The sequence below is a fragment of the Drosophila busckii genome, chromosome X, assembly GCF_011750605.1.
Source record: "Drosophila busckii strain San Diego stock center, stock number 13000-0081.31 chromosome X, ASM1175060v1, whole genome shotgun sequence".
NCBI classification, from domain to species: domain Eukaryota; kingdom Metazoa; phylum Arthropoda; class Insecta; order Diptera; family Drosophilidae; genus Drosophila; species Drosophila busckii.
Window position 1 is genome coordinate 11,362,415 of NC_046608.1, and position 10,591 is coordinate 11,373,005.

At 48.6% G+C, this 10,591-nt stretch overlaps 2 protein-coding genes across 3 annotated transcripts; one reads left to right on the plus strand and one right to left on the minus strand.

The window, feature by feature from the left end:
• Positions 1-645: 645 nt before the first annotated feature.
• LOC108606653 (serine/threonine-protein kinase par-1) lies at positions 646-6,386 on the minus strand. Of its 2 annotated transcripts, none has more exons than XM_017996970.1 (7): positions 6,046-6,386; positions 4,808-5,568; positions 4,681-4,744; positions 4,339-4,625; positions 2,625-4,058; positions 2,506-2,564; positions 646-2,446 (listed from the first exon to the last, which is right to left on the minus strand). In XM_017996970.1, the coding sequence occupies exons 2-7, from the start codon at positions 5,387-5,389 to the stop codon at positions 715-717; spliced, it is 4,158 nt and encodes a 1,385-aa protein (XP_017852459.1). In that variant the 5' UTR covers positions 5,390-5,568; positions 6,046-6,386; the 3' UTR covers positions 646-714. The 2 variants fall into 2 exon arrangements, with proteins under 2 accessions (XP_017852459.1, XP_017852458.1); XM_017996969.1 differs by having other exon boundaries at positions 4,808-5,637.
• Positions 6,387-6,857: 471 nt separating this feature from the next.
• LOC108606654 (molybdenum cofactor sulfurase) lies at positions 6,858-9,733 on the plus strand. Its single transcript, XM_017996971.1, has 3 exons — positions 6,858-7,184; positions 7,240-7,384; positions 7,441-9,733. Exons 1-3 carry the CDS (start codon positions 7,106-7,108, stop codon positions 9,530-9,532), a joined length of 2,316 nt encoding a protein of 771 aa, XP_017852460.1. The 5' UTR covers positions 6,858-7,105; the 3' UTR covers positions 9,533-9,733.
• Positions 9,734-10,591: the final 858 nt, after the last annotated feature.

Genomic DNA, 10,591 nt, shown 5'->3' on the forward strand with positions numbered 1-10,591 from the left:
GAATTTCTGGTAAAGCGGACAAGAGCAAATTAAAGTATTTTGGTTAACAAAGGGTATTCTATATTCGAAAACGCCGAATATTACATACATATCGGCTTTGCTAGTTACATACTTATGCATGTATATACGATTTTTTAAAGAATGCAAGTGTGTTACTGTATTAATCTCACACATTAGTATTTTTTTCTGTTTTTAAGTTTTGTATGCTTTGTGGCTTTTACTACTTGCGCGAATTTAGAATATATATTTTCTAGTATCAGATTAAACAAGTATTAGCTTATTATAATTATTATCAATATACATACATATTGTATATGTGTGTCTGCCTGTGTGTGTGTGTGTGTGTGTGTGTGTGTGAGACAATGTGTGTGTGTGTAAGAAACTGGTACTACTTAAGACTAGTAACACAACTAAATGATCCAATATAATATTAGATTAATTATTTCCTTTTTCTCAAATTTCGAATAAGAAATTTTCTATAGATAAACCTCGTTATTGTATAGTTAATGGATTCGCATTGTAATCGTAAACATTATGCATGTATATAATAAGCCTATAAATTGTGTATATCGTCTATATATATATAGTTGTATATATATTATGCATGTATATCAATAAAATAATTATTAACTTTAATTGTATTTTGTAATTTGTAAGTTTAATGTTAATTTTAATTTAATTGCGATTGCGAGCGTAATAAAAGTTTTGCCCAGCTCAGACCGACTCCAGATGCTCCGACATTTCCAGTATAGGACTTTCGCTAAGCGGCTTCACCAGCGTCTGCCACCCGGGCGTGAACAGACTCAACACGGGCGTAGTTGCCGCCGCTCGCACATGGAAGTCGCCATCGCCGCCTCCATGGTGCAAAGCCTGCGGTGGCGTAGCTGGTGGCGTGCTGGACGGCACTGGCGCTGGCACTGCAGCTGCTGCTGCTCCTGCTTCCGATGATGAGGATGCAGTAGTTGGAGCGGGACTCACAGCTGCATCCGGCGGGGCTGGCTGATTGATGTAGCTGGTCTTCAGATTCATTTGGCTAAAGGCATGCGAGCCCGGCATGGTCAACGAGTGCTGCAGACGCGGCGGTCCGCTGCGTGGACGATCCAGCATGGCCAGCTCATAGAGCTCGTCGGCCAGATGTTGCTCTGGAGCGGCTGCGGGCGGATGCAGCAGTCCATGATTGTAGTGCAAGTGCGCGTGGTTGTGATGATGATGGTGATGATGGCGACCCGCCAGCTGCGCCTCCAGCGCATATTGTTTTTGGAAGAGCTGACGCTTCTGCTGGAGCAGGCGATGTTGGAGCAGCTGCTGCTGCAGCGGCGGCTTCTGGAGCGGCGACAAGTGCTGATGCTGTGGCATGGAGTGCGAGTAGATGCCAGCGGCTGGCGGCGGCGGCGGCGGAGCTGCATACAGAGCATGGCCAGGGCCAGCGTAGAGTTCGCTGGTGGCATCGAGTAGCAGTGGCGCGACTGGAGCTGGCGCTGCAGCGTACGCATGCTGCTGCTGCTGGAGCGGATGATGTAGATGATGCAGTGTGTGATGAGGCTTGCCGGGCATGGCATAGAATTGACCATGAGAAAATTGACAATTGGCCAGATTGAGCTCCTCCAGGGGAAAGTGAGCATGGTGATGGGCGTGGGCATGCGCATGGGCATGACCATGATGACCATGACCATAGGTGTGGGCGTGGGCGTGCGCCGCCTCCTGCTGCTGCTGCTGATGATGATGATGCTGCAGCTGCTGCAGCTCAAGCCAGTTATGACGCTTGGCCTGCTCATAGCGATAGCTGCCATAGACGCGACTTGTGCCCAGCAGCGAGCTGGAGCTGAGCAGACCCTGGGCCACCAGGCCGTCGCTGGCGCGGCGTCCCTCGCGAAAGTGTATGGGCGAACGCTTGTCGGCGAAGGGCGGCGGCGCCGGCGACTGGTTGGGTGGCGTTGCTGTTGGACCTGCTGCTGAAGCTGAAGCTGGTGTAGCTGACGTCAGCAGACTCAAGGCGCTGGGCATGTGGATGCAAGAGTTGTGACTACTATAGAGCGAACGCTCCGAGGAATGCTCGCTGGAGTTGGCTGCTGTGCCAGCGGCCGCCGCCGCCGCCGCCGCTGCAGCCAGCATAGAGTTGCTCATGCAGCTGGGCAGACTGCCCGCCATGTCCGGCACCGGCGGCAGCACAAAGTCCAAACTCTCATAGGCGCTGCAGTTGCTCTTGGAAGAGCCGCGACTCAAATTCTGACTCAAGCTCTTGGAGTAACTGCCGGCCAATACGCCACTGGAACTGCTGCTGCTGGCATATGAACGCATGCGTGTGGTCTGTGCGCTGGTCAAGTCTGTGGAAGACTGTGAGCCCTCCTTGGTGGCCTGGTCGTTGCCCTGATCCGTTTCGCAGCCCTCATCCGTGCTGGAGCTGCCTTGGGCGAGCACCTTCTTCTCCCCACACTTTCGATCGCGTCTAACAAAACAGAAAACAAGTTTTAAGTTCAACTGTGGCCTCCACTCCGTCATACTTACCCATCGCCATTGGTAACGGACGCTGCTTTGCCAGCGTCGCTTGCCTTGCGTCTGGATTTCTGAAAAAATTTATGTGTTCAGTATTAAAAGTCCTAGTTTTATTCTTTCGATATACTCACCTCCAGCGGCAGCGGACTCTCCTGCAGCGTTTGGAACAGTCGGTTCGCCTCGGCTGACATTTTGTAGCGGAAGCTTTGATTGAGATTGGCGCTCGAGTCAAAGCTGCTCGAGTTGGACATGGGTTTTATTGTCTGTGTCTTATTATTAAGCTCGACGGGCTGCTGCTCCTCCTCCTCCTGCGGCTGTGTGTGTGGCATGTTGTCCTCCTCCTTGGTCTCTGCAATGGCTGTGGATTGCTGCAGCAGCTGGCGGCAGTCCTCATTGCTCTGCTTGATGATGTACTCGCTAATCGTGTGCTGCAGCTGCTGCTGCTTGCCAACAGAGGAAGCTTTAACCGGCGTGGGCGTGGGCGTGGGTGTGGACGTGGGCGTCGGTGGAGGCAGCTGCTCCAGCTGCTGACTGCTGGCATTGAGCAGCAGCTCGCGGCAGCGCATTTGCGTTATGGGACAGCTGCTGTTGCTGTCAATGCTCAGCGAGATGGCAACCGGACGGCGCGAAGAGCAGGAGCCGAGGCTGTGTTGACTCAAGCGCGAGGAGCCGGAGGAGCAGCTGCTGGCTGCCGCCAAGGGTGTATAGCGTGTGGGCAGCGTGGGCGCCTGAATGCCGCCGCCGCCGGCGTCGCCATTTAAATAACGCGCATGGGCTTGCGCATGGACGTGGCTGTGGGCGTGACTAGGGACATGGGCATGACTAGGAGTATGTGGATGTGGATGCGTTGGCATGGCCTGCTGCTTGATCGCATAATAGGGATCGGCAGTGTTGCGCTCACTCATCAAAACTGTCTGATGGCGGCTAAGTCTTTTGTGTGTCGATTCCTTGGCCAGAATCGAGGTGGATATTGTCTTGGTTTGTTGTTGCTGCTGCTGTTGCTGTTGCTGTTGTTGATGCATCTGTTGTAGCTGCAACAGCTGCTGCGTGGGCAGCTGCTCCAATGCCAGCTGCGCCTGCGATTTTCGCTTGTAGAGCGGTCGAGTGAGATCAGCGGCTTCACCACTTGGTTTGCTCTGCTCCTTTTTGTGTGTCACACGATCCTGCAGCAGCAAATATATGGCAGCCACATGGTCATAGGTGTGCTTCTTTAAGCTGGCACGTGTCTTATCCGGCGAAATGCCCACATATTCAGACATAATGCGTAGAATATCCTCACTGGGCTCCAGCACCGCCTGCCGCTCCATATTGAGATTATATTTGGCTATGAGCGTATGCTCCAAGCGCTCCGGGCACATCCAGCGATGCCGCTTAATTTGCTCAATGGTATAGCGACGCGTCGGCTCCAGCACCAGCATGCGCCGTATAAGATGCTCACACTCCGAGCTCAGGAAGAAGGGAATGCGAAAGCGACCAGAGAGCACCCGATCCCGCAGACTCTGCAGCGTGGAGCCATCAAAGGGCAGAGCACCACACACGAGCACATAGAGTACAACGCCAAGAGACTAACACAGACAGAAAGAGAGAGAGAGAGAGAGCGAGAGAGGGAGATGAGAATATCTTGTGACTTCCTTTTCTGTCCTAACTGTTATGAGAGTTTTCTTCTTGTTCTTTTGTTTTTATTGAAAATATTTTTTAATTGTTTGAATTTCTCAGTTCAGTTTTAGAGATAAAAAAAAACATTTACTTTAGCTTTTAAAATTCCCATAAATTTTGTAATGCAAAAAATTGTTGATGTCTTTGTCTTTTCTGTTATGGAGAAGGTTCAATCAGTGTTTAGCTTACCCATATGTCTATCTCTGGTCCCGTGTACTGCTTGCCCTCGAAGACTTCTGGCGCCGCATAGGGCGGCGAGCCGCACCAGGTGGCCAGCAGTTCGCCCGGCTTGAAATGATTGGAGAAACCAAAGTCGGCAATTTTAATATTCATATTGAAGTCGAGCAGCAGATTTTCCGCCTTGAGATCACGATGCACAATGCACTTTTTATGGCAGTACTCCACAGCTGAGATAATTTGCCAGAACTTGAAACGTGCCGCCGACTCCATCATGCGGCCATACTTGGCTATATAATCTGTAAGGAATCCACATTCGATTAAAAGCTCTTTGAGATTGTGCTTTGGATTTACCGAAAATCTCGCCCTGGCTGGCATACTCCGATACTATATAGATCATGTTCTTGGTTTCCATTACCTGGAGAAGGAACAGCAAGGATAAGGTGGGGGCGCCACTTACACTTGTCTAGGTCCAACTCACCTGGTACAGTTTGATAATATGCGGATGCTTGAGCTTCTTCATGATCTCCACCTCGCGATAGACCTTCTGCAGATTGGTTTCGTCCAGCTGCGATTTGTCTATAATCTTAATGGCCACCTCGTTCTTGGTAATGCGATGCCGCGCCAGCTTGACCACTGCAAAGTTACCCTTGCCTATGGTGCGCTCAATGTCATAGAAGCCCACACGCATCGGCTCCTTCAGCTTGAGCAGCTCCTTGGGTCCACTGCTGCCGCTGGCGAAAAGCTTTTGCGCCAGCAGCACATCTTTGCAGGCAACCAACGCATCTATGGAGGGTGCTGCCACTGCGTCCAGCACATTGCGCGTGCTGACCAGCAAGGCGGACTCCGCTTCATGCTCACGTTCACGTTCACGCTCACGCTCACGCTCACGCTCACGTTTCCTTTCCAGCTCTTTGGCTCCATTGACTTCTGACTGCTCTTTGGCTTGAGGCTGCTTTTCGGCAATGCCGGCATCAGACTTTACTGCTGCTGCTGCCGGCTCACTCTGCTCCGACACGCACTCGCTATCCGTGACCTCCGTTGACTCCTGGCACACGCTCATCTTGCGCACGCAGTCAAAGTTCGTTGTTGCTCTTGTTGCTCTTGCTGCTGCACATGCTAGCGGCGCATGCAGTGATGCTGCTGGCTACGAGTTTCAAACTGGCACTGACTACTGACATTGGCATCTACAGACGCCGCAATGCGCGCATCTCCTCTCTCATTGCAAGTCGCCTTTTGCGACTGCGGCAGCGACAGCGACGACGTTAGCAGCGACACAACAACGAAAACAAGTTCACAAATTTCTATACTCTGATAAGAGATTAGCACAAGCTCATACGCGCACACACACGCACACAGACTTGCACACAAATACATATATGCATATGTATGCTTGCATGCATGTGTGTGACTGAGCGCGGGTGTGTGTGTGTGTATTTGTATGTGTATGTTTGCAGCATAGAAAAATCAATAAGGCGAACGCCGCATGAAATCTTGCGTTGGTGTCATTAGCAGAAGCAGCAGCGGGACGCCGTCTGCTCACGTTTAGTAATCGGATCTATTCATAAATAGCTACTCAAATGTACATTCACATGTGTGTGCATTTATAGATTATGCTTTTTAGTTGTTACATACGCGCAAACAAGCACACGCGCATGAACGTGCAAAAAAAATAAAGGAAGAGTGAGAGAACGAAAGAGTGTGTGTCACACAAATTACCGTTAGTCCGTTAGTTGGCAGCGCAGCCAAGTCTGCAAATGAACATGAACAGATTCAAATTGGTATTGATATTGAGATTTTCGGCTGACAGTTCACATTATTGCCAATTATATTGGAGCATGTCCAGCGCTGTCTTACTTCCCCCTCCCGCGGTCCGACCCTTTGGCGGCAGCCCAAACACAAACAGCAAACGGCAAAAACACAACACGCTAACACAAACACCGACCGCCGACCACCGACAATGAGACAACGACACCGAGACAGCGACAACGCGTTTCTGAGGTGGACGTACTAAAGCCCCATAGCGCATGGAGCACATAAAAACGGACAAATCCAAGGGTTGCCAAGATTATGCAGCGGCGACCCCAATGTGTATGCCTGGCAACCCACGCAATGAGAAGCGCTTGCGCCTGCTGCGACCTCTGACCGCCGATAGCAGTTCGCTAACGAACGAACAAGTTTGACCTGTTCAGTAAAGTGAACGAACTGAATCGTTCTTGTTTGTTCAGTTGTTGTTATTTTGCTTTCGTTTTGTGGCGGGCAATTGTGCGGGTGTCAATTTGCTTATCAAATTTAGCAACATTTAGAACAAAGCAAAGTGCAAGTACTGCAAGTCGTCGTTAAACATTACTGGCGTATCACACATAATTAGCAGCAGCTGCAATCACTTGAAAATTAAACATACAGCAACTCTTAAAACAACTCCAAACAAGGTTGAAATGCCTTACGTTCTTATAAAATAAATATGCAAGGCTCATATACATATATAAAATGCACTACATACACACCAAATACAAATACGTTATTTATTGTAATATATGAATAACTGTAGCACAATATTCGCGATCTGGCAAGCACATTAAGTTTCGCGCGCAACGGAAGAACTGGCTGAACATGAACGAACGAACTTGTTTAGTCCATTGAACGAGCACAACACTAAGAGCAACTCTGCTGTTAATATCGAGTTCAAGAGTAATCGATCGACGCGACTTAAAATTGTGGTGAATTTCAGTAGTTTTCATATAAATGAAGCCTGCACTCATTGCACCTCGCAGCGGCCATGATAGACTCTAACTATACGCCGGAATTTAGTGAAGCAGAGCAAACGCTGATTCACAGCGAATTTAGCAGACTTGCAGGTAAGCTCTTGTCATAGATAAGAGTTAAGCATGACTTTCTATTGTTTTTGAGCAGAGAGCACTTATCTCGATCATGCGGGCACAACACTCTATGCCGAAACACAAGTGCTGTCGGCAGCGCAGCAGCTGCAGCGCGACGTCATATGCAATCCACATACATGCCGCCTAACCGGCGACTATGTGGATCAAGTGCGTTACCGGTGAGTGCTAATAGTCTGATAATATATTAAGCAAATGCTTATCAAATTACTTCTAGAGTACTGGAGTTTTTTAATACCAAGGCGGAGGACTATCATGTGATATTTACAGCAAATGCAACAGCAGCGCTGCGTTTGGTGGCAGAGCACTTTGATTTCCTGGAGGCAGGTAATTTTCATTATTGCCAAGAGAATCATACATCAGTGCTGGGCATGCGTGAGTTGGTTAAGGCCAATGGCATTTACATGTTGACAGCGGAACAGCTGGCTAAGCATGCAGAGTTGCAGCTGCAGTCGCCAGTAGTAGATCAGGCAGCCACTGCCAATTCTTTGGTTGTTTTTTCTGCGCAGTGTAATTTCAGCGGCTACAAGCTGCCACTGGACATTATCAAGCAGCTGCAGCAGCAGGGACTACAGGAGACGGGCAAAGAAGTAAAAGCGCCAAAAGCAGATGCAGCCAGTCAGCAGTACTATGTGTGCCTGGATGCAGCAAGCTATGCAGCCAGCAGTCCCTTGGACTTGCAACGCTATCCCGCCGACTTTGTTTGCCTCAGTTTCTATAAGATCTTTGGCTACCCCACGGGCGTGGGTGCGCTGCTGGTGAGCAAACGTGGTGCTGAAGCTTTGCGCTCGCGCTATTATGGTGGCGGCAGCATTAACTATGCCTATGCGCATACGTTGGAGCATCAACTGCGTGGCAGCTTGCATGAGCGCTTTGAAAACGGCACGCTGCCTTTTTTGTCTATTGTGGAGCTGCTGCAGGGCTTTCGCACGCTGGAACGCTTAGTGCCAGGTGCTAACCCTATGGAGCGCATCTCCCGCCACGTGCATGGCCTGGCCAAGTACTGCGCAGCGCAGCTGCAGCAACTCAAGCATCCCAACGGTGCGCCACTCATTCAGCTCTACAATCATGCCGGCTATGAGCAGCGTGCCCAGCAAGGCGGCATTGTGGCCTTCAACGTGCGCACGGCTGACGGCGCTTATGTGGGCTTCGGCGAGGTGGCCTGTGTGGCTGCACTGCAGCGCATTTTGCTGCGCACAGGCTGCTTCTGCAACATAGGCGCCTGCCAGCGGCACCTGCAGCTGACGCCAGAGACTATGGATAGCATTTATAAGCGCGCGGGACGCGTTTGTGGCGATTATTATGATTTGCTTGATGGTCAGCCCACGGGCGCGGTGCGTGTATCCTTTGGCTACATGACAAGGCGCCAGGATGTGGATAAGTTCTTGGACATGCTGCGCTTGAGCTACCTGCAGCTGCCCAAGCAGCAGCGCCTGCTGGACATAGAGCAGCAAGCAGCGCAGCTGCCCCAAGTTCTGCAGCAGCGCGTGCAGCGACTGCGCCCGCGTCTGCTCGAGCTGGCCATATATCCCGTCAAGTCCTGTGCCGCATTCAAAATAGCTGCAGCTGCCGCTTGGCCCTTGACAGCACAAGGCCTGCAGTACGATCGCGAATGGATGATTGTGGATCACAATGGCTTGGCCTTGACGCAAAAGCGCTGCACGCAGCTGTGTCTGCTCCAGCCGCGCATTGTCGGCTCAGCCTTGCAGTTGCACTTTGATAGCGCGGCCAGTTTCTTCAGCGTGCCACTCGCACTGGAGCAGTCCACGCGTTGCTTGAGCAAGGTCTGTCGCCAACCTGTCGAAGGCTTCGATTGTGGCGACGATGTGGCCAACTGGCTGTCCGAGCAGCTTGACTTGCCTGGCCTGCGTTTGCTGCGCCAATCGATGCAGCGCAGCTCGACCGGCGTACAGTTGAGTTTGGTCAACCAGGCGCAGTTTCTGCTGGTGAATCGCGCCTCAGTGCGTCATCTGCAGTTTGAGGAGCCTTTGGCGGATACGGTGGATCGCTTCCGCGCCAATATTGTCATAGACACCGATGTGCCCTTTGAAGAGCTGGCGTTCACCAAGCTGCGCATTGGCCAAGTGCTGTTCGAGGTAAATGGTCCTTGCCAGCGCTGTGATATGATCTGTATTAATCAACGCACGGGTGAACGTTCGCCGGACACTCTGACCACTATTGCGCGTCTGCAGAGCGGTAAGATGCGCTTTGGCATTTATATATCAAGAATAACTGAGGAATTGGCTGACAAGCAGCAGCAGCAGCAGCAGCTGCATCTGGCACTTGGTGACGTCATCACTATCAATTAATTAACTGTTTAGTAAATACATAGTATATACATATGTAAGTGCATACATCACATTTCGGTACTTGGTACATGACTTATTCCTTAAGTTTACATATAGTAAACATAATACCTCCGGCCTTCTTGCCAAGCAGTCAGTGGAAAATGCTTGATCACATTTTATTTGTTATTATTTACAATAAACGCACGGCTATAAACAAACTGATATAAATATCACATTTTTGTATATAATTATGATTAAGCAAAATACTTATTTTGTTATTTAAAGTTTGCGTGACTGCTGCAATTACAGTAAACAAGCTATAATTATAAGCAATTGTATATTGCAATCAAAACACAACGCCTTATCTAATTATTTTGCAATCGGAATCACATTAATTATCAATGAATTACACTGATCAAAAAGGTAGTGTTAATAATTGTGAAATAAGTAGATAAATATATAAACAAATTACCATGAAAAATTTTAAATAAAAAATTAATTTTGCAAACACTTAAAACTGCAAAGTTATTATTTTTTATCAATTTTTAAATATTAAAATATTTTCAGTTTGTTATATATTATAAAATATAACTAGCAATAAATATATTGTTTTAATATAACAATAATTATTTGCTCTCTATAGCTGAAAATGAATACTATTAATAATCTTGCAGTTTGGAAATAATAAATTTGTAGCTTTTAGTAATTTATAAAAACAATAATTAATTATGCTTAAAGACAAGCATTAGTCGTTGAATTACTAAACAACTCCTTTGTTCAAATAATAATAATTATATTCATGATAATTTGTACTTAGTAAACGACAGTTTGATTTTAAAAATGCTTAATATCAATCTGAATGTTCTATTGCAGTGTGATTGGCATTATCGTTATCGATAGACGTCTTACGCAGCGCTACGAAGGCTTACGCTGTGTGTGTATCGCCGCAGCTTACTGCCTGAAATATCAATAGACGTAACGTTAGTACACAAACTGAACTGCTGGCGAAAGGACGACAGGCAGAGACTGGATGCGCAAAGAAAAGCGAAACGAAGCGAAGCAGCAGCAGACACTAAGACG

Bases quoted from the DNA above. Each gene is read 5' to 3' on its own strand.
- LOC108606653 (XM_017996970.1), bottom strand. From the start codon at position 5,389: ATGAGCGTGTGCCAGGAGTCAACGGAGGTCACGGATAGCGAGTGCGTG. The intron at 4,745-4,807 runs GTGAGTTGGACC...TTCCTTCTCCAG, and splicing joins ATATTATCAAACTGTACCAG to GTAATGGAAACCAAGAACAT. The intron at 4,626-4,680 runs GTAAATCCAAAG...GATTCCTTACAG, and splicing joins CAGCCAGGGCGAGATTTTCG to ATTATATAGCCAAGTATGGC.
- LOC108606654 (XM_017996971.1), top strand. From the start codon at position 7,106: ATGATAGACTCTAACTATACGCCGGAATTTAGTGAAGCAGAGCAAACG. The intron at 7,185-7,239 runs GTAAGCTCTTGT...GTTTTTGAGCAG, and splicing joins CGAATTTAGCAGACTTGCAG to AGAGCACTTATCTCGATCAT. The intron at 7,385-7,440 runs GTGAGTGCTAAT...AATTACTTCTAG, and splicing joins GTGGATCAAGTGCGTTACCG to AGTACTGGAGTTTTTTAATA.